We start from the raw sequence: 21,765 nt of genomic DNA on the forward strand, positions 1-21,765 counted from the left end.
TGTAAAGGTGAGGAATAGCAAATGGAGCAAATCACATGCAGAAAGAAAGAGATGGCAGCTAAGCCAAGCGATTTTCAAATACAAAACACAACCCCCAAGAAGCTGTTTATATTTGTACAAAGTCATCAGTTATGTCGATGCGATGTCACAAAATATAATTCATTTTCACTATCTCAAAATTTTTTTTTTTAAATTTCTCCCGCTAAAGATAGTCCCTGGCCCCATGATGATACGTGCCTGTAATGTAATGTTGTATTCGGCGAAACCGCCAACATTGCAAAACAGGTGGCCCCATTCTCAATGATGGCTCAATGTCGTGCCGATGCAGTCATATGTTGATCCAAACACTCTCACTTTTGCCCAATAAATCTATTTTTGTCCCCCGCCGCAACGCGGTGCGGGGACATAGAAATGCCGGGCGTCCGTCCGTGTGTCCGTGGGTCTGTGGGTCCGTGCGTCCGTCCGTCACACTTTTTTGTAAGCGCTCTCATGCCTACAAATTTTGACGGATTTTCATTAAATTTATACCAAATGTTTATATCACCATTATCTTGGTCAAGTTCGAAAATCAGCATTGGTCAATACTTTTTGTTGGAGTTATGGGACTTTGACCACAATAATGACTCCGTTTTATCAAAAAATTGACCTTGTAAGCGCTCTCATGCCTACAAACTTTGACGGATTTTCATCAAATTTATACCAAATATTTATACCACTAATACCTTGGTCAAGTTCGAAAATCAGCATTGGTCGATACTTTTTGTTGGAGTTATGGGACTTTGACCACAATAATGACTCCGTTTTATCCAAAAATTGACCTTGTAAGCGCTCTATTGCCTACAAATTCTGACGGATTTTCATTAAATTTATACCAAATGTTTATACTACTAATACCTTGGTCAAGTTCGAAAATCAGCATTGGTCGATACTTTTTGTTGGAGTTATGGGACTTTGACCACAATAATGACTCCGTTTTATCAAAAAATTGACCTTGTAAGCGCTCTCATGCCTACAAATTTTGACGGATTTTCATTGAATTTATACCAAATGTTTATACCACTAATACCTTGGTCAAGTTCGAAAATCAGCCTTGGTCGATAGACTCGATACTAGTATGCTGCTTGACCGGCGGGGGACCCAGGAATTCTATTCTTGTTAAAAATGATAAAGGAATCATTCTTTCAGTATTATAAGGTGATCAAATACGGCTGGGGGCTTATGGTAGATCTGATCATGCCCGACCGTATTTGATTACCTCATACTATTTGAAGAATGATTACTTAGGTACTATTCAGTAATTGTACGATTGAATATCAAAATAGTCATTGATTAAACGTTTTGGACTATACATTACAAAATAGATTCGTAATGTTATCACAGACAAATACACGGGAAAATGTAATTATTGTGACTTAATAGTACAAATATTTCGAAATCCAACAATGTCATTTAATCTTGATAGAAACTATGTTAGAAGGGGAAGTCTCAGCTGCAATAATGTAGCCCTCCCACGATTTTTTTCCTCTCCTGTAAACATCATATATAAATCAAAGTACTGAAGTACAGACGGGAGTTGATTTTATCGATTATCATTTATTTTAAAATCAATTTATCTTGCATGGCAATTAGTTTCTAGTTCTTATTTGAATTACGCACTTTTTTATAATATGAATTTTTAGACTTTTCCGACAAGAATTTCGAGAAACCCCACATGAATCATGTTGTGTAATATTTAAAGATAGATTTCATCTACTAGTATGTATTAGTAATCGAAACAATTCTAAAAATTTTATGGATTCAAGCACTATTGATATCGAACTCTAGTCTCGTTTAACAAGACGCCCGGTTGTCTCCATTAATATCGCTTGTCGCAGATTTACGGAGACAGCCGAGCGTCTGGTTAAACGAGACTATTTTAACTCTGGCGTAGGAATACATGAGACTACAAAAATATCTAAATTGTTCGTAGTATACAAAATTTGACTATTTTCAAAGTGTTTATAAATAAGTTTTTCTTGAAAAACAATGCTTCAGCGTACATTGCATCGAATTTTTTCTATTATTTTAAAGAACTCAGTCTTGTCAGCGGTGATGACTTACATCGAATTTTTCTATTATTTTCAAGAACTTAACCTTGTCAGCGGTGATGATTTGTGCTTAGGTCCAAACACTGTTTCACTTTCGGTTTACCAGAGTAACTGCATAGGAGAGTTGATTATAATCAACTCCCAAAAATCAGAGAGGGCTACATTATTGCAGCCTGGGAAGTCTTGCCCCTGCCTTCCCCCGCCAATACCAAAAACTCGCGCTTTACTTGCCAAAGTCTATATGCACGGATCCAGAAAGGGCCTGGACGTACATATTCTGCATTTATTCAAATTATTTTGGATATTCAACTATAATCTACAATGCATTTTTCTGCAAAATATTGTGTATATTACTTTATCATTCAGCATGGCATCAAAATAATAACGTGAACTATCGAGGTAGCCCCACTAATAAAGACACGACATCACAAGATGGCGTATTAAATGGTCTAAAATATATTACATCTTAGAAAATCTTCTCTATTCCCATTTATATCTAAGAAAACATAAATGCTTGATTCTGAAGTCCACTGGTTATCCACTTAAATTGTGAAATTCATGGTCCCTGACAAAGATTCAGACCCTAGGCCGGGACCAATATGACCATATAGTGAAAATGTACTAAATCTTACAAAATCTTCTCTGCTCCCAAATATTTTCGAGAAATACTAAATGCATGATTATATATCATTGAAGCCATATATATATAAAGCATGTACATAAACGTAGTACTGTATACTTATGCTGTAATTGTACTATTTATGTTTTTGATTTTTTTTTCTCTTTCTCTTTCCGCAAACTGGTTTTTGCAACCCTTTTTTGTCCATCTGAATATATATTTTTATGCATATATCTTTATGCTTCATCATGCAATTCTTTATATGTATTACCTTGCACCTTATGGAGAAGGCTTACATAGGCATTGCCTGCTGCCTAATCTCTTTATGTAAATGTATATTTGCATAATGAAATATGTTCAAATCAACATCGTCACGTACATATAATGAATACCATGGATTTTCAAAAAACAATCTTATTTGTGATAGACTTTCCAAAATATCAATTTTACATCGTAACAAACGTTAATCTGATATTACATGTATAAACAAAATAATGTTTTAACAAGTGTGAAAGAGTTGCCATTCATCGTTTGATCTTTAATCACACATGTACAGATAAAGGCCATATGAATTTTTTTAAAGTACATTAATATCTTGCAACTTCATATGAATATTCCCCTCACGTTTTTTACAACAAAAACAGAAGATAATTTGAGACTTTTTTTTACACAAATGACCATTTATATGAAAAAAGTGTTATCGATAGCAGGTAACTCAAGTTATTTTAGTGTTAACAAGAACTGAATGGCACAGTTGACACCTATTATGTCTGTACTTTTACTGCACCTCTCACTGAATTAACTATTAATGTTTAGTTTCTTTTTAAACTCAGTTTGTATTATTTTTATAGTTTCTCTTAATTAGGGCCCCGCTTGTCGGGCGCGCTATCTGTTCATTCGCGTTCTTCTTTCTGTATGGCTGTCCGTCTGAGATCGCTGTCCGGAGCTTATTATCTCTTTCCTTGGCCCAATCTGGCTCATACTTCACCCACAGAGTGCCTTTGATTACGAGTGTGCAGTAACTTTGAAACATATTTCTAGGTCGAAGATTATGGTCATATTTATTACAAGAATTATATATAAAATACTTGTCCATGTATCTTCTCTTCCCGTTGGTCCAATCTGGGTCATACTTAATTCACAGAGTGTCTATGGTCTAAGGGGTGCAGTGATTTTGAAAGAAGTTTGTAGATCTAGAGTAAAGTCATATCAGACCACGCAAAAATTCTTTTTTCAGAGCATATATGCACCCCCAATAACATATACACATTTTCAGATTGTCAGACAGATATTATCTGCCACAAACGCTGACCTAACACTGCACCTTACGAGCTTAACAGACCGAGACGTTTATACACATTAGGTATGAAATTACCTCAAGAGATCAGGATCAGCACTACATGTAAATACTTAGGCATTTCCTTTAAGACTGGGTAATGTCCTGACTTTCCGAGTGACTGTAATGTTGTAGTTTAATGCTTAGTAGAATATCAAATCAACAAAATTTATAGATATATATGCGTAAGTTCGCATAATGTGATAACTACTTGTATATAAAATAAGAACTTTACACCACTGATAAACAAAGATAACAGTCAAAACACAGTGGTACAAAATGGCGTTAGAAGAAATTAAAGAAAAATTTGTGGGCGTATGGAAGCTGGACAGAAGTGAAAACTTTCAAGAATTTCTACAAGAAGTGGGTAAGAATTGAGATAAATACAGCAGAACGGCATTAAGATGTTGAGTACATAGTTAGCAACAGTTACTTCCCTTTGGTCAATGTAGACTACAAGACTTGTCAAAGTAGTATTGATATTGATTTCCGAAATAAAAAAAAAGGGATAAAGTACATAGAATGCAACATAAGAAATTGACGAGAGCATAACATTTCCTGAGCGTGACAGCAAACTGCCAATACAATGTCATCTATTTCATCTGTGTACTTTTGTATTGTCTATTGCAATCTACCACACTTCATATAACCCCAACATACTTGTCTTAGGTGTGGGATTACCCCTCAGGAAGATGGCTTCTCTGGCCAAACCGGAAATGACAATAAGCATTGAGAATGACAATAAAATCAAAATCGTTATGAAAACTGGCTTTTTCACCCAAGAGGACTGTTTTCATCTGAACGAGGAGTTCCTCAAAGAAATGCAAGGAACTCTAATGAAGGTAGCAAATCCAGAGTATCACGGAATATGGGTACTCTTTTCATTTTCTGAGCCACTAATTCAGTTAATATCCATTTAGTCGGAAAAAGGAATGTATGGTTTCTGTGGTTTTTAGCACAGCCATAAAGTATTAATAAAAGGAAAAGACATAGATGAGATAGATTAAAATCAAAGCAGTTTACGTAATACTAAGTCATTAGCCTGGGACTGTTCGATTTAATTGACAAAAGGGATGGCATCAAATGATATTAAACAGTAAACAAAAGCTTTGATCAAGTTTTTAAATGAAGATACAGAGGTAAAACTAGTTCAATAACCCAATAAATTACAACTTCAAAAATTATTAGAAGAATGGTTAATAGGTATTTAAATTTGAAAACAAAAGATACTGTCTGAACTTTTTGATATGCGAGGGGTCGAATTTACTTTTTAGTATTTTATTTTGTTTGATATTGATAAATGTGCTTTTACATTGAATATATGAAATGAAAACTTTTCATTTTAATTCTTAAGGCAATCGCATCATACGAGGACGGCATGATAAAAATGACCAACACTCCAGTTGATCCTAATTCCAAGGTCAAGCAGCAAGTCATTCACAGGGAAAGAGTAGGTGATGAAATCATATTGGTGAGATTCTATACTTAAAACTTATATGATATGAGATTCTATACTTAAAACTTATATGATATGTACAAAGACTAGTAATTGCATCTGATTCATACTGTCAATTTGTAATTCTTCTCAATGAACCTACTGACAAATCTACAGCTTACTTGTAAACTCATAGATGGCTTTTAGCTTACAAAACACTTGCTTTAATTGCTATCGGTTCATCTTTCACTTATTTAAATAATAAATATTTATATCAGTCAAAGGATATGGGTTACCTAACTTAAATCCAACAATTATCTAGTTATCCTTGATATTGTTGATCGTCATTTTGCAGACTTTGCACACCGGAAATGTAGTATGCAAGAGGTACATGAAGAAGATAGGATAAAACTACAGTTGACCGAGTTCCTATATTCGTCTTCTTGAAGTATGATCACATGAACAGTGATGACTTTTATTTATAGAACTTTGTGGTGACATATAAAACACAATGCTCTAGATTGGTAAAGGGAGTGAAAAAGGAAGCTGTATAATTTAATTATAAATGTGCTTTCGTAATTATCGTATCATATTTGATATAATCGCAAACTAAATACTGCAGAAACACGGTGATTAAATAAAATCCCGTGGTTTGCTATAACGGTGATTACAGTGTTCCGTTGCAAAGGAAGGAAAAATGTTAAAGAGTATGTTGTGCAATTACATAAATAAAAAGGCATTCTTTTAATAAAATGTTTGTGTTGAATTTCTTTTTGATGACACGAACTGCCAACCTTAATAACATCAAACTAACAAGATTTGGTGTTCTGCAAATAATGGATGAAATCAAAAATAAATTTGTAGGCAAATGGAAACTTGATAGAAGTGAACGATTTGAAGATTTCCTAAGAGAATGCGGTAAGCTCACTTGATTTCGCTTTGAAATACCTTCATCCGCCATATCACACCAGTACATATGTTGACCGATACTTGATACTTCCGGTTCAATGTAACATACGTAGATTTGAAGTGAAGAGCACGTTTATGAAAAATTGTAAAATAACACGCCCATATGGTGTACAGTGGAACCAAAAAAAAAGCAACAAGAAATGCGTTTAACAGACTTTCAAATCGTAAATGCATTAAATTTTATACATTGGTATCATGATACAAAATAGTAAGGTGGAATGTTTGTGTAAAAAAGGACCATCATAACAAAGCTGTATTGATGATGTCCTTTATCTTACAATATCAATAACTGAAGTCCGTAGAAGGCGGGGTCTATCTCTTTTCGACCGATTATATTAGAGAAACCCTTTTCACACTTACTAGAAAAGTGCACCCCACTTTTTAATAAAATAAGAAAATTGCCACTGTGGATCTAAATTGTTTATGTAAGTGTGTATGTCTATGAAATAAGGTAAACAAAATTACAAATGTGCTCAAAAAGGATATAATATACAATGACAGATTTTAAAACGATACTGGCGTGCGATCAGTTCTCGCGGAGTACCATTTCCCGCCAGTACATTGTGACGTCATTTTTCGTATATAATTTTTAATTTAACGAGGCCGGGTCTAATTTGTTCTGCCCTAGATTTTTGGATGAAACTTTTTACATGAATTTCTACTGATATAATTATTATTTTAAGATTAAAAAATAAGACATTTACCACACCGTTTGTTTAGGGGGTCATCTCAAAGTTTGTTAATCTTTAACATAGGACCCTATGGGTTTTTGCTTGAAATGTTTCAATTTTGCATATTTTTTACATTTTTTCAAAACTTCTGCCCTAGGGATTTCTTTTTCTGTTCTACGTATTAAAGTTATTGCTAAAAGGCATCAAATGGTCAAATAAAAAAAACCTTTTACTTCCTGGTTTGTTCCAGGGGTCTTATCAAAGTTGATTTTTGTATGCCCAATTTCCCAGATTCGTCAGATAATGGCTATTTTTTATTTGACAAAGGCTGAAAAGGTGATCTATATAGTATTATTAAAACATTCAGACATATTTAAGTAATAAAAAAATATATAACATCACATGTTAAGGGTCATTGATATAAAATACATGGTTACTGTCTTGAAATATATGAATTAAGCTATATTTAGGCGGGTTAAGAAAACGTGACAGAGGGCTAGGCTTGCTGAACCCTCTTCACGTTTTCGACCCGAGCCCAAATATAGCTTATACTTCGAGACATTTATGTTTATTCCACAATATAACATTATTTTTACGCATCAAACGAGATATTTTCAACAATTTTCGCTGAATATCTGCAGTTGAAACTATCATGCACGCCATGGCGTCAACCAAGCAAAAATATGACGTCACAATACAAATGAAACGCTGCGCGAAAGCTTGCGTACTCGTTCTGTACTCGGCCTCGTTAATTCTGGTTGTAACATACTTTCTGATTGGTTGAAAAATTTATTTTATATCGTATAAAGAATGTTGAACATACGTCATAGTAAGACTAACATCAAAAACGTATCAATCCGCCTTACGTTTGAATTTTGCACAATTTGATGTCATTTCATAGATCAAATGGCGGCTGTTTTTATCAACAATTGATAGCAAAAAAAATTAATTATAAGGAATGAATTCAATATTTATTAGTTTTATACGATATAAAATGGTTTGGGGCAGTTTACGCTTTATAAACCGCTAATTTATTAGTTTTATACGATATAAAATGGTTTGGAACAGTTTACGCTTTTTTATAAACCGCTTCGCGGTTTATAAAGCGTAAACTGCCCCAAACCATTTTATATCGTATAAAACTAATAAAAATTGAATTCATTCCTTAAATGTGTTAATAAAATGACGTCACAATGTGCTGGCGAGAAATGGTACTCGGCAAGAACTGGTCGCACAAGTACGGTTTTAAAATAAAAATTAAGTGAAGTGTTAAAAAAAATTCAACGATTCTTTGTTAATCAAAGAAATGCACTTTTTCCGAAACAGGAAATTTGATTATTTGCAGGTGTTAATTTCTTTGCCCGTAAGATGGCGGGCATGGCCTCACCCGTGTCGGAAATCTCCGTCAAGGAGGACGATAAAGTACATATTTCCATGGTAACCTCTTTTATGACACAGGAGGATTGCTTTAAGCTTGGCGAGGAGTTTGAGAAGGACATGCGTGGGAATAAGATGGTGGTAATTTTTTTGTATAAATAACACTATCAGATAACATGACTGCTCGAACTACAATGCTTGCATGATTGTGTGCGCATTTAATTGAGGTGGTTACAGTGGTCAATAATCGGTTTTTTGTGTTGAAGGTATCAGCTTGTAAACTCTACTGATTTTCCTAGTCGTATCATAAATGTTCCTGCGAGAAATAAAAACATAAGGGAACGGTTTATATCTTTCCCATCCAGTATGCGTCATTAAATGTTAGCTATGACATTTTCGCCACAGTTTGCGTACCAACACTTTACAATAATTGTTTATGAACAGCAAAATTATTCAATATTTTATTTCCTAAAGGGAACATCTTTTATTAGACCCGACGTTAACTAACTTTCCATGATAAAATAATAGTTCAAATGTCAGCATGGAAATGTTTGTCTAGCCTAGAACGATATCGAACAGTTGTCGTCATAACTGTTGAATTTGTTAGCATGTGTCTGCTTGTATTCCTTGAAGATCACTAAAATTAAAACCTTTCGCGATGCTACAGACAATTCCATAAACAGACAAATACAAATAAAATAAGCAAATCAAATACATTTTCAAACTATATGAGTATTTTAAGATAAAAATTTAACCACTTTCAATACCCATTAAGGAGAATAAAAAAGATAAGCAACATGTATATCCCTGAATAAGATAAAAAGGCATACTTATCATCGAGCACTGCTTAATGTTGTGATAGATTTACCTGTATGTTATTGAATTGTACAATTTATAATATTACCTGTATATTTTTAAAGCATTCATTTATCACATACCATGTTAACATTGTGTTTCGACCAATGTGTAGAAAAACTGAGATATTTATTTTTTCATTTCTGACAATAGATCTGCTTATCTTTTGGTTTTTGTGTGCAAGTTTTTGCTAAAAGCTCTCATACCCCTATCAAGGAAAAAAACTGTTAATAAATCGTTGTCATTCTTTTTTTAAATATCTGATGTCATGGGAAAATCGTCAACATATCGTTTATACCTGTCATCTCTCGTATGCGGTGAATGCTCTTTTTTTGCTCTTGTTTTTCCTACGACTGTACGACCAAGAGTATATACATACTCTTGTTAAAAATACTTTTATTGTGCAATAAAACATAAGAACAATATGACATTTTGACACAATCTTAACGTAATCTTATCGTTATCGCACCATTACGGATGCGGGTATGCCCGTTGTCTCCGCTCTCTGTGACATAGGCGTAGGTAGAAGAAATCGCATCTATCCGCAAAACAACTTTTGTGTCCAGTATAGCACGACAAAATCATTTATATCTGAGTCTGTTGAATAATAAACGATATTAATTAAATGGCTACGTTATTTTTTTCTATCAAAACTAAACATCATCATTTTATAGTGTGTTATATTTTATCAGTTATATGATACATTTGAGAAGCAAAGTTTAATTAAGGTTGCGTATTGTCATCCTCATCAGTCTTTCGTGACTATTTCCTGTAATACAAGTAGAAAAAATCTTAATTATCGGTTTCCATAAATAATTTTGTTTCCTGATTGGAAGTAAACTTTCATACCTTTTGATTTTATTCGTTCAACGGTAGCTGACCTTTAGCGAAATGTATACATATTTCACAGATTCAGCTTTTACATATATATATGTTCTTTTTGTTATTAACTACTTTGGTTCATGGTTGAGATGTTTTGGTTCGATCCTTCATTTCACCGTCTAATATCTGTATACAAATTCCAAAACTTCAACTATATTTAATCAACAACAAAAAAAAAAAAAAAAAATGGGGAAAAAACGACATTACTTTATAGAAAGCATAGGTACCATGATAGTTATATATCTTTCGATTTCAAAATTTACAATATGTAAGTATAAATTCATTGAAACTTTAACTTTAATAAGAACTCTGTTCATTTTAAAACCATTTTCAACATGTGAATGACAAAAATGAGTGTAAGCTACCGATTTGTAGTTTTGCAATATTATTGGCATGCATTTTCTTTATATGTATTTTATGTTACTAGTTGTAATAATAATCAGCTGCACTGTTTCTTTATAGGCACTTAGGCTCATAACAAGAACACATTATAGCAGGGATTAATATTACTTTAAAAAAATTTTATGATACTTCCAAGTTTTGAAATCCTTGCCATTGTATTTTTGTTAAGCAGTGGTGGGTGCTATTCTATAAATGCCGTTTAATTCTGCTTTATTGAATATCCATATACATTGAGGTTAAATGAAATAACTTCATACCAACCAATGAAATAAAACAGACAGTTCAATACCTTAGTTATAAGCATTATTGGGAAACTGAACATGCACCTAAATGGGGTGTTGTTGCAAAATTGCTTTTGAAGTCGGCGAAAATCAAAATGTCATTTTGATAACCTTTGGGGGAAACGTGGGAGAATATTGTTCTTTTTTCTAAATTACTATGCTTCACACATGTTTTATATACTGTGGAATGCAATAAGACTAGACTTAGTATATTGTAGGGTAAGCCATCCGTAGTAGATGGAAAGATTATTATTGAGTACACTCCCACAGACCCAAGCATAAAGCCACAGAAAGTGACGAGGGAGGTCATCAATGGAGAATTAGTGCAGGTAAATTAGAAATAGTGCAAGTATATAAGAGTTGGTATATAGATAATTTAGAATTAGTTCAAGTACATTAGAATTGGCTCTGGTATTGTAGTTTTCCAGCGAGTGCTAGTGATATCTTATATGTCAAAGTTATTTTTGACAATTTATAAAGTATCCCAATGATCCTTCCTAGACGTCCCTAGGTGTGTTTCATTTTCTGGTACATCAATATTCAAGAATGCGTGTTACTGTATCAGTGTGTTAAGCCAATAATATGGTAGTTGTCATCTTTTGAATTCCATAAATTGCAGAAACGCAGATCTAGTGTAATCCTACAGCTTTATGTAAGCTTTTGAACCAAGAATTATGTTTAAAGAACAGAAAATCAAAAATGTATATGGGTTAATATGACACGTACTTATTCTGAACTTTACTGTTTTTATTTTTTACTTTACAGACTATGGAAATCGGAGATGTAACTTGTAAGCGGTTTATGAAACGAATGGATTCAGAAGTTTGAGCAGTAGCCACAGCGGGTCTTGTGGTTTTCGAACTGTATTTTTGTTCATGTGCAATGACTTTGAAAAAGGGATCAATATTGTATCGCAATAATAACTTATAAATATACATTATAAATCTTTTTAAATTACGAATTAAATATTTTGTTGTTTGTAGTAAAATAATGATGTAAAAATATAAAATAATATCAAGCGATGGATTTTATATCGTCTGCTTAAATACCTTGGAACTTACACGAACTAGCCCCTGAAAGACCTTTAAATGAAGAAAGAAAATATTTTTCCAGATATCTGTATTGGTATTATTTACAAGATTATTATTGTAACGTATGGGACATATTCTTTCACATGCAATTGGACATTTCATGACTCAAGCAAGAAATGCACTCGAACGTTACCAAATTGGTGTTGTTGTGGTTGTTTCCCGTACCCGAACATTTAACATGTACGTGTAGAATCCCAATCAGGTAGTGTTTAAATACATACCTGTATTAATCAAGAACGAAGGAACAGAAATATTTGATCTATGAACATAAAACATTGAAAGTTCAACACATTTGTCAAATTTTAAGACTCAGATCTGCTATAATGAAACATTTGGATTGGAAAGACACAGACTATTAGAAGAAGCAGAGACATGACGTAAACATTTTGTCTACCGATAATTTTTGGGAATAAGAACAAAGTAGCTATAGTCAATACCACGTGAAATAAACGAAAGAATTATAAATTTCATTTAAATCATTCTAGAAATGCAATTGATCCTTAGATATAACAACACCCTTTATGGGATACATGACTGTATATATTTAAAAGTACTCCATTTTTACACTTAGTTAGAATCAAAACAAATATATCTCAAAATCAAGATGATATTCGGTCGAATTTAAGTTATAAAAAACAGGATATTTATCTCTTGCGCGTACTAGCTTTTAAGTAGAAAAAAATCAGGTAACTAAGGTTATTTTAGACGCGAGTGATAACTACGATTAGTGTCGTCCGGTGCCACAGTTGACACCTATTACGTGTGTACTGTTACTTTATCCCTCAATCTATTGTTCTTTTACATTCAATGGGTCAAGGTCACTGAAAATTTTTTAATTTCTTAAATCAACTACTATAAAAACTAGTAGGTATTAAGTCGGTTAATTATATTTAAGCGGAATGGGTCGCATTATGTTCTTTGACAATATTTTGAGTTATGAAACTAATGAAGCCAATGCATCATCATTCGTAAATGTATAGAATATATAACACTTCAATGTTGTGTCAAAGTTGAATTATCCATGGACTTTTATGTTTTCCAACCAAATTTTTTGTTTGCTTTTATCTTTATTTTTTCGTTTCCCGAATAGTTTCAGTGACATTTTCAACGCAAATTCGTTTCATTTAAGGACATTTAGTTTTTGAAAATTCTTCCCCACTTCAGTATACAAAAATCAAAATTGAAGAAAAAAAAAATCGTTTTTCCGACTAAAACTCATTTGTGTGGGTTGTTGATTTAAAACAAATTACCGGCATTGAACTTTAATATGCATATCAGTCATGTGATAACATGTATACCTTTTGTAATTGCGATAAGGAAGTTTAGATGCCATCATAACTTTCAGGCGCTAGAAAGATATCAGTATTGGTTAATTCGAAAATTGTTCTGTGTTATGTAATGGATTGATGTCCTGAAGACAAACTCGTTACCAATATATACACCATTTACCGTTTGGTATTATTTGTCATCTATCGGTAAAACCGGAGGAGACTATAAACATGTTGGATCTCCGTTTATTCTAGACCATCTGTCTGTCATACTGTCCTTCTTCATTTTTTTTTAAGAAAAAAATTCATTTATTTAAAATTTTATCAAAATTTGTCGAGAAGATTCCTCTTGTGGCAAAATAAATGGAATTAACACCTTTTCTCATTATATGGTTCGGTCAATACTGAAAAGACAAGAACATCAGACGTTGATATGGATTGTTTATGTAACAGTCTTGTTGCAGCGTGGAGGACTCTCTGAATACCAGTTTTAAGCAATATGAGATATTTGCATATGAGCTTATTTTGCATCTACAACCTGCTGTTATGTAATTTAAATGTATACAGCAGCACTGTCTTCCTGGGACAGTATGCAGAATTGAACAAAAGGGTATTCTGGTGGACGAAACAGAGCAGACGTTTCAAAAAAAAATTAAACTATGATGAGAGTGAATTAAGAACATCTCACAGCCAGCTTCAGGGTCATGCAATTTAAACAGGCTCACTGTCGATCTTACAAAAGGAAAATAAATGGAGAAAAGAGAAACCAAGATCGAAAGTGAGATACATTTAGGTTCTATTGGTCCGACTTAAACAGACTCATAGGTCTGAAAACTTCGCCAAGTGCAGTGTTTGACTGGATCCTTGAAAAAAGGTCACCTCTTACTCGGAAGCTTGCACTCAAAAATAAGCTGTACTCAAATTGTTCGCAAAATTATTGCATAGGTATACCACTTATATTAGCACTAGCTCATCCGATCTGTTCGGATGAGCAATGCGGTTTTATTTTTATTTTTTAAATATGAAAGTAATAAACATTGTGAAAAATATAAAACTTTGGAAAGTGAGACAAAATCAATAAAAAAATATGCAAACTCTATTTAAAGATATTTTGATAATTTGTTTTCGTTCTCTTTGCTTAATCAGTGTGCCCCGTTTGATACTTACTAACGATTCTCGTGTAGATATGTTGTAATTGGCGCTTGCTGTGTTTAATTCCGTGTAATAAGTGAACAAGTCTGGCAGGTGAATATCGACCATTTACTGGGAACTATTGCGCTAACATTTGGCTTGGCACGGGATGTCGCGGTGAAATAAAACTTCCTCTTCGTTCTATTTATATGCTCTCATGAAAAAAAGCTTTATGTTCTGGTTAATTATACACAAAAACATAATTTTAGGAGTCAGTGATGTAATCAATGATTACACAATTACGTTATGATGGTCTTATATAAAATTAATAGCCAGTCAATTTTCCTAAGAACCAGCAAAATTAAGAGACATTCCTAAGTACATTAGCGTTTTTGAACTTAAATCCATAATCGTTCATTTTTAATGTAGTGTAGCTAAAATTTAGTTAATTTTAGCCTATTGCTAGAGATTTCGTTATTACATTTTCAGTACATGTAACTCCTTTGTCTATCAAATGAATCTTTTTTCATAAGCAGAAAATTTGAAAACGTTATCTTTTTGAAACACATGTTAAAATCAATAGTTCTCTGTTTAACAAATTAGTTTTATACCGCAGTTGAATTTTGGAAATCAAGATACAAATTATTAGCATGTCTACCGGTATACGCCATTATTGTTTATGGTTTAACTTATTATTTTTTTATTTGATATTTATTAACGGGAAACGGATGACATTTTTTACTGTTTTTATATGTTAGATCAATGCGAATCGTCTACACAGTAAATGTAGTATAGATCTTTTCAGTCTTAGCTCAGAAATAAAACTGCGGGGCGATATCTTGTCACCTATCAGACCCGGGCCCCGAGTGGGAAGTTTCACTAACGATTTAGATAATAAAGAGTACGATAACGGTGTAGGCGATGTATGAAGTACAAATTAATGTCAACCAAAAAGACTTGCAAACAATAAAAACAAAGAAAGAGAACAAGCAGCTCGTTCAAGATGCATTGAGAAAATCTGATACAGAGAGAGAGTCGTCGATTTAATGATTCGCTGTCGTGGCCGTCACGGTAAATATTCCTTGAGGTTTTTTTCTTCCGTAAACAGTGAGACTTCTACCCGTATTCCGATACTTTTATCAATGGGTTCCTGTTTCATTCAGCATCACACTCCCGGCAGAGCCAATCGATGCCTAACTGAGGAACTTACGGAGGCATTGATTGGCTGCAAGACTTCCATATAACGAGCAGTCGACAGAACGTTGGATCTATAAAATACGCTCACACGGTAAATGTTCTATTCATAATACATCTACCCGCTACAATAATCAATAATAAAATCAACTCGTCTGTATCTTAATGAATGGACTTTATTATTAATCCGAGTACTGGATAGATTTTTAATTTTAATTTTCAAAATATTGATAGTGCAAGCGGTTGAAATATAAAATTTGGCATTCAATATAAGGGCATTCAATAAGTCAAAGGTTTTCCATAGAATGTGAAATGGCTCTCGAAGAAATTCAGTCACAACTTGGAGGAAAATGGAAACTCGATAGGAGTGAAAATTTTGACGAATTTTTAAAAGAGTTAGGTAAGTATCTCTCTCTCTCTCTCTCTCTCTCTCTCTCTCTCTCTCTCTCTCTCTCTCTCTCTCTCTCTCTCTCTCTCTCTCTCTCTCTCTCTCATAATGTTTATTAGAAGTGAAAATGTTGACGAATGTTTTAAAGAGTTAGGTAAGTCTCTCTCTCTCTCTCTCTCTCTCTCTCTCTCTCTCTCTCTCTCTCTCTCTCTCTCTCTCTCTCTCTCTCTCTCTCTCTCTCTCTCTCCGAATTCTTGATTTGTTTAATAAACACTTTAAGACAAAACAAGTACAATCACTTAAGTATAACTTGTAGCCGGTTCTATTTTATTTCTATAGTTTGTTAAATTTATGTTTTTAAAATGTCAATCATTTTAATTTCTTGTTATTGTTCAAATAATTATTTTTTTAAAGAAACCCCAGCCCCAGTCACAAAAAGTGAAAAAGGTAAAACATGGTATATAAAACAATACCTTAACTACCAGTTTAAAAAGCGATTGAACTTTTTCCTTTACCAGATGTCGAAAGTACATGTAGTATGAGGCTAATTACAAAACGGAAATTATTTTTGTTATCACTTGCCAAAATCGAATGAAAACAATAGAATCGTTTTAACTACCATGTGTTCTTTCAAGAATTTGCCAGTGTATAGCATAATCAAATTAGTTTTTTCTCGACATGTGAAGGAGGTTTCCATCTTCCTATTCAAAGGAAGTTTATTTGCATTTAATGCTGAAGTCATGTTTCTGTCACGTTCAATTGTTCCCCCATGTGTTTATTTTGATCTGCCGTCTCTTAAAGAATTCATGAAAGAAGTTAAAGTATGTCTATAGTTTAATTTGCTCACGTAATGAACATTTGTTACATGATAAATGCAATGATAAGTTTTTATAAAAATCTATCATATTTGATACATGTATTCCAGTTTTAAATACGGAGGTAGTATGATGTGTAGTGTAATAAAAAAGAAAAGTATGACAATTGCTTTGTATCTGCACGGATAAGTATCCAACACTGGTGTTGAATGTTAGAAGAACCAGATTGCAAGATGTCGAACATAACGTTGTTCTGAACACTATAATTACATGCATCCCTCTGCCAATAAAACGCTTTCCAACATGTATTAACACTTAAAAAGCATGCGCCCGTCTGCCTATGTTCATTTGAACACATCTTGCTTTAACAAACACATTCTTGAACGCGATTCCTATATTCTATTATAAAGGGAGACCAATTACAAGAACAGAACGTGTTCGTTGATGATTGGAAACGTTTGATTCTGTTTAGATACCAGACATTAAAGAGGTGGCAGGTTGATAACATACCAGAACAACGGGGAGACTTGTTTATTGTATAATTGAGATGAACCATACCTCAAATCGTCTGGGATAAGTCTAATGGCTCATGAGAGTCATAATATATGTGCTTAAAAGATGATGGTTATTACCACTTCTAAAGCTACTTTAACTTCAGATAATAGATGGTTTTTAACATCAACCCTGTTAAAGTAAGGACTAAAATATTATTGTGGTAATTAGAATACAAACTCAAATAATATGTATCATTATATAAAGAATATGCAGTCGTAATTAACCATAAAATCATCTTATTCTATTCAATGAGAGCAAATAGTAATTATATTACAAATCTTTTAAAGAGCCTTAATCGTATGTTATAATTATTATCATTATGATAACTTTCTTAGTTTTTTCTTCATTCTTGTACAAAAAAGTTTTTTCAGTCATGCAATAAAGCGTTAAAAGCTAGTAATCAAAGTTGATGATAAAATGCATACATTTTTATTTCATGTAGAGAACTTGAAAAACTGAAACAATATTTTTTAAAGTAGTTTCTTAGATCAAATTGGTGTCTTTTTGTAAATTGTGACAGTAATGCATTCCAGACTTACTAAAAGCATTATATGGGACGTCCCCCAATTCAATAAGATGTTTGGATTAAGATGGAATTGATTTCAATATTAGCGTGTTTACAGAATATTGCGCTCGAGGGTCTAGGCGCTCAGGGATGCCAAGGGTAATGGTCGCTCATCGCAGACGGGGGAAACGATTAATATAATTGTTCATGTTAATTCTAACTGACTTCACTCATTGGTTTCATCTGTCTTCTCTACGGTTCACCTGACTAATTGGAGCATTGTTATATAATGACAAAGATTCGAGCAATCATAAAGCATCTCCGCAAATCCTTAGGTTAATGTATACATAAGCGCCCATTTTCTCCAAAGAGAGATTGCCAATTGCCTTTTCGTTTATTCTTGTGATCGATTTGTTTCATAAATCAAACTATTACCAACAAAACTGGCCCGGAAGTCTCTGAGGCATATTTGTTTAAACACAGTGGTATTTTTCGTGAACCCAAAAGTTTTGAGAGCGAGTTAAAATATGTTAGTAAAAACCTAATGAAACGCCAACATCAAATTATTATATAATATTTTAAAGACAGGGTCAATATTGCTATGAGGGAATTTTCCCCTATTGTCATGCTGATCAATACATGTCATTTATCTAAAAACAGAAAAAAAATACGTACAAGAATCCCTGCCCTTTGATTTGCTACCTAGATAAACATTGCGTGGGTGCGATTTATGACGATCAATTTAACACTCTGATTACATTTTCTGATTAGAACTAACACTGAATCTCGTGATACATGTACACTGAGCATCTTGGATGGAGAAATACATCACGTTCTTATTAAAATTTGTATTGGTTTTTTGACAGGTCTCAATGTGGTTTTCCGTAAAATGGCAGGGGCTGCGAAACCCGTGATTGAAATCAAGATAGAAAACGACACGGTTAATATAGTCTCAAAAGTCAGTTTCTTCAATCAAGTCATCTCTTTTAAGCTGGACGAGCCCTACCAACAGAATTACGAGGGACTAGAAATGAACGTAAGAAAACAAATTTTGAGAATTTTCATTTGTGTTATAAGGTCATCCGCAAAACGATTTCGTAAGTTAACATGAAAGAAATACTCAATGTTGAAATTCGAATGATTTTACATTTCAAAGAGCTGTTTTCTGATTTGTATCATGCCGCTGTCGGCTATACCTCATTCATCTGTAGGATTCGGCAATTGTTGGAGGATTGCTTGGAATGCTAAAACACGTGCAGATTCTTAAATAACAATTGAATACGAAAGATGGTACCTGAAACTTCTTCGTTTGAAAAAACAAATATATATTTATAAATTTTAATTGTGAAGTAGTTTGGCTCTTTGATGACAGGTCATTATGTAAAGAGAAATTGCCATAACTGTTAATTTATTTTTAGATAAGTGAAAATTTCGGGGTTTTGTTTTTGGTTACAGTGTATGTCTAGATGGGAGAACGGCAAAATAATAACTGAAGCAAATCCGGTTGCGGAGGGAAAAGGAAAGGCTCAGAAATTCGTGAGAGAAATAAGTAACGACGAACTAATTCAGGTTATATATCTATCTGTAATGTTTATTATCCTTTCTCATGACTACGGTAAATAAAAAAAACCAAACATCAGTCCGTTGTACATGTATATACTGTGTTCTTTAAAAAATGTATCACAAAATATTTTATACCAAATATAACAGATGAAGATTTTTAAAAAATAAAAATGACTTTAAACGAAACGAAATAAATAACGAAGTTTAACTCGCTATATAAATTTAATTTTTTTATTATCTGATTTCAGACTATGTATGTTGGAGATGTAAAATGTACTAGAGTCTTCAAGAGAACCTCAGAGTGAAAAGAAGGGGGCCCAATCATACAATTCTGTATTGAATCACTGCATTTGCTTTAAGCTATTGTCTATAAGCATGGTACAGTGTCGAACAAAATTAAGTCGATAAAATGAGAGGATGGCGAGTGCTTTTTGCGTATTCGTTCCTTTGTAGTCATTCTTTAGTATTAAGGTACCTCACTACACACAGACTCTTACTTTTTAAAACACTACGTCACAAGATGGCGATTTAAATGTTTTTTAATTTTTTTTTATATCTTTCGATTCGGTTGTATATCGTCGTAGCTAAGTGGTTAAAGTATTGGGCTTCTGGAACCACAAATCATGAGTTCGAATCCGACTGGAGCTTTTGCTCATGTTTACTGAATTAAATATTCGAAAATGTAATTTTTCATCCAAAATTGCACATTTTTTTGCTTATTTGATTTAAATACTTTTTATCCATTATGACTCTCATAATCAAGTAATTTTCTGCTGATTTGAGAAAATATTTCAAGGTGTAATGAGCCACCTTAAGTCTGTTCTGAAGTAACTGTAATGTTTGATTCCATAAATACCTTACTCCCTTTAACAAATTGGTACAAATTGAAACTAAAGCGCATTGAACAAGAATAAAACATGTCTCTTTTAAGAAAATATTTTATTGCTATGTTGAATTCTTTGAACTGCTTGTCTTGGGCATAAAGATTTTTTTAGTATAGACCATGGGAAGAAGTGTTCAATTTTAGCGGTTGAAATTTAATACCCCACCCGTGATAAATGTGTATTTTGTTGATATTTGTTCATTTTTACAATTTCGAATGTACAAGATAACAATTGAACTCTTTTACCAGAGAAGTTGTTTCTGTTTTTACATTCCAGAATATATTGTCCTCTATCAGACATAGAAGCCAAAATTGTTTAACCCAGCTTGCGTACATGTCTGTATGAACTGTTAATATAGCGGCGTTTTGCTGTTTTTAGCATTAAATATCGCATCGATGTGTTGCTTTATTTTCCAGTTGTTATTTTACGACAATAAAGTTACACCACTAAATGTCATTTCTCATTACTTTATGAAATATACCAGCAAAGCAAAATATATTGCTTCACATTCACAAAACAACAATGGGCATAGTTACATCATCCACAGGATATGACTTAAAAATGAGTTGAAAATTTAGAGCCATTGTAACGATGTGACCTTAACGAATGATCTTATTCAGGGTCATTGGTTAACTAAACAAAGTATGAGCTTCTAAAGAACTAATATTAAGAAACTAAAAGAAAAAAAAGGATATATCCCTCTCTAAACTTATATGCAAACAAATGTTAACAAATGACCATGTCCATAAATTGGAAAACACCTGAACGATAAAAAAGGAAAGGAAGTAAAAAAAATATGATATAGAAATTTATGCATAACTTTATATCCTGAATTAAGATAAATCATTCACAGCACTGATGATTTAAATAAACCGTCAGGGGTATAATACGAATAAAATGCCTTTGAGGCAGAGCTTCGGTATATAACGTGTGATGAAACATACATGTACTGGTAATGTTATAGCACTAGTATACATGTACTCATGCGTACTTGTGTATAGCGGCTCAGGTTCATGTGTATCTGAAATCCTGTATTCACTTCGATTTATTTTAACTGTATACCTTCATAGCTATTTCCTACTTAACCATAAAAAGTCTGTTAATTGCAAGCAATAATGATTCCTGATATGCCATAAGCAATTTCAGTTTTTGTCATTCTGTTGGTTTCTTATTAATTATTCAAATATTAACTACATATAAATACTATAAAATCGTGTTAGCCAATTGAGGAATTTTTCTTACTACATGCATATAAAAAGTGTAATAAAAATTGTATCCATCAGTTCCAATTTGTAGAAGCTATTCATCCGAATTCAACATTGAATGACCAATGACATTTATCTAACCTTACCGCACTTACGTGGAAAGTAATATAAGAATCTATCATTTCTGTCGTATTACATATATCACATTAGCGACATTATTGAGGTGTGCTTGGGGAATAAAATGGCGCCTAT

At 33.0% G+C, this 21,765-nt stretch overlaps 3 protein-coding genes across 3 annotated transcripts; all 3 read left to right on the forward strand.

Moving 5' to 3' along the window:
* Nucleotides 1–4,115: 4,115 nt before the first annotated feature.
* Nucleotides 4,116–6,230, forward strand: LOC105327805 (fatty acid-binding protein homolog 6). The gene is made up of 4 exons (XM_011428434.4): nucleotides 4,116–4,409; nucleotides 4,712–4,884; nucleotides 5,397–5,513; nucleotides 5,833–6,230. Exons 1-4 carry the CDS (start codon nucleotides 4,322–4,324, stop codon nucleotides 5,884–5,886), a joined length of 432 nt encoding a protein of 143 aa, XP_011426736.2. The 5' UTR covers nucleotides 4,116–4,321; the 3' UTR covers nucleotides 5,887–6,230.
* An 8-nt stretch (nucleotides 6,231–6,238) lies between these two features.
* Nucleotides 6,239–11,932, forward strand: LOC105327804 (sodium/calcium exchanger regulatory protein 1). The gene is made up of 4 exons (XM_011428433.4): nucleotides 6,239–6,395; nucleotides 8,463–8,635; nucleotides 11,133–11,243; nucleotides 11,680–11,932. Exons 1-4 carry the CDS (start codon nucleotides 6,254–6,256, stop codon nucleotides 11,740–11,742), a joined length of 489 nt encoding a protein of 162 aa, XP_011426735.3. The 5' UTR covers nucleotides 6,239–6,253; the 3' UTR covers nucleotides 11,743–11,932.
* A 3,741-nt stretch (nucleotides 11,933–15,673) lies between these two features.
* On the forward strand, nucleotides 15,674–20,759 carry LOC105327803 (cellular retinoic acid-binding protein 2). The gene is made up of 5 exons (XM_066079809.1): nucleotides 15,674–15,692; nucleotides 15,903–15,998; nucleotides 18,728–18,897; nucleotides 19,317–19,430; nucleotides 19,673–20,759. The coding sequence occupies exons 2-5, from the start codon at nucleotides 15,911–15,913 to the stop codon at nucleotides 19,727–19,729; spliced, it is 429 nt and encodes a 142-aa protein (XP_065935881.1). The 5' UTR covers nucleotides 15,674–15,692; nucleotides 15,903–15,910; the 3' UTR covers nucleotides 19,730–20,759.
* Nucleotides 20,760–21,765: the final 1,006 nt, after the last annotated feature.

This window comes from Magallana gigas, chromosome 3, assembly GCF_963853765.1.
Source record: "Magallana gigas chromosome 3, xbMagGiga1.1, whole genome shotgun sequence".
NCBI classification, from domain to species: domain Eukaryota; kingdom Metazoa; phylum Mollusca; class Bivalvia; order Ostreida; family Ostreidae; genus Magallana; species Magallana gigas.

Bases quoted from the DNA above. Each gene is read 5' to 3' on its own strand.
- LOC105327804 (XM_011428433.4), top strand. From the start codon at position 6,254: ATGACACGAACTGCCAACCTTAATAACATCAAACTAACAAGATTTGGT. The intron at 8,636-11,132 runs GTAATTTTTTTG...AGTATATTGTAG, and splicing joins TGCGTGGGAATAAGATGGTG to GGTAAGCCATCCGTAGTAGA. The intron at 11,244-11,679 runs GTAAATTAGAAA...TTTACTTTACAG, and splicing joins TCAATGGAGAATTAGTGCAG to ACTATGGAAATCGGAGATGT.
- LOC105327805 (XM_011428434.4), top strand. From the start codon at position 4,322: ATGGCGTTAGAAGAAATTAAAGAAAAATTTGTGGGCGTATGGAAGCTG. The intron at 4,885-5,396 runs GTAGCAAATCCA...TTAATTCTTAAG, and splicing joins TGCAAGGAACTCTAATGAAG to GCAATCGCATCATACGAGGA. The intron at 5,514-5,832 runs GTGAGATTCTAT...GTCATTTTGCAG, and splicing joins TAGGTGATGAAATCATATTG to ACTTTGCACACCGGAAATGT.
- LOC105327803 (XM_066079809.1), top strand. From the start codon at position 15,911: ATGGCTCTCGAAGAAATTCAGTCACAACTTGGAGGAAAATGGAAACTC. The intron at 18,898-19,316 runs GTAAGAAAACAA...TTTTGGTTACAG, and splicing joins ACGAGGGACTAGAAATGAAC to TGTATGTCTAGATGGGAGAA. The intron at 19,431-19,672 runs GTTATATATCTA...ATCTGATTTCAG, and splicing joins GTAACGACGAACTAATTCAG to ACTATGTATGTTGGAGATGT.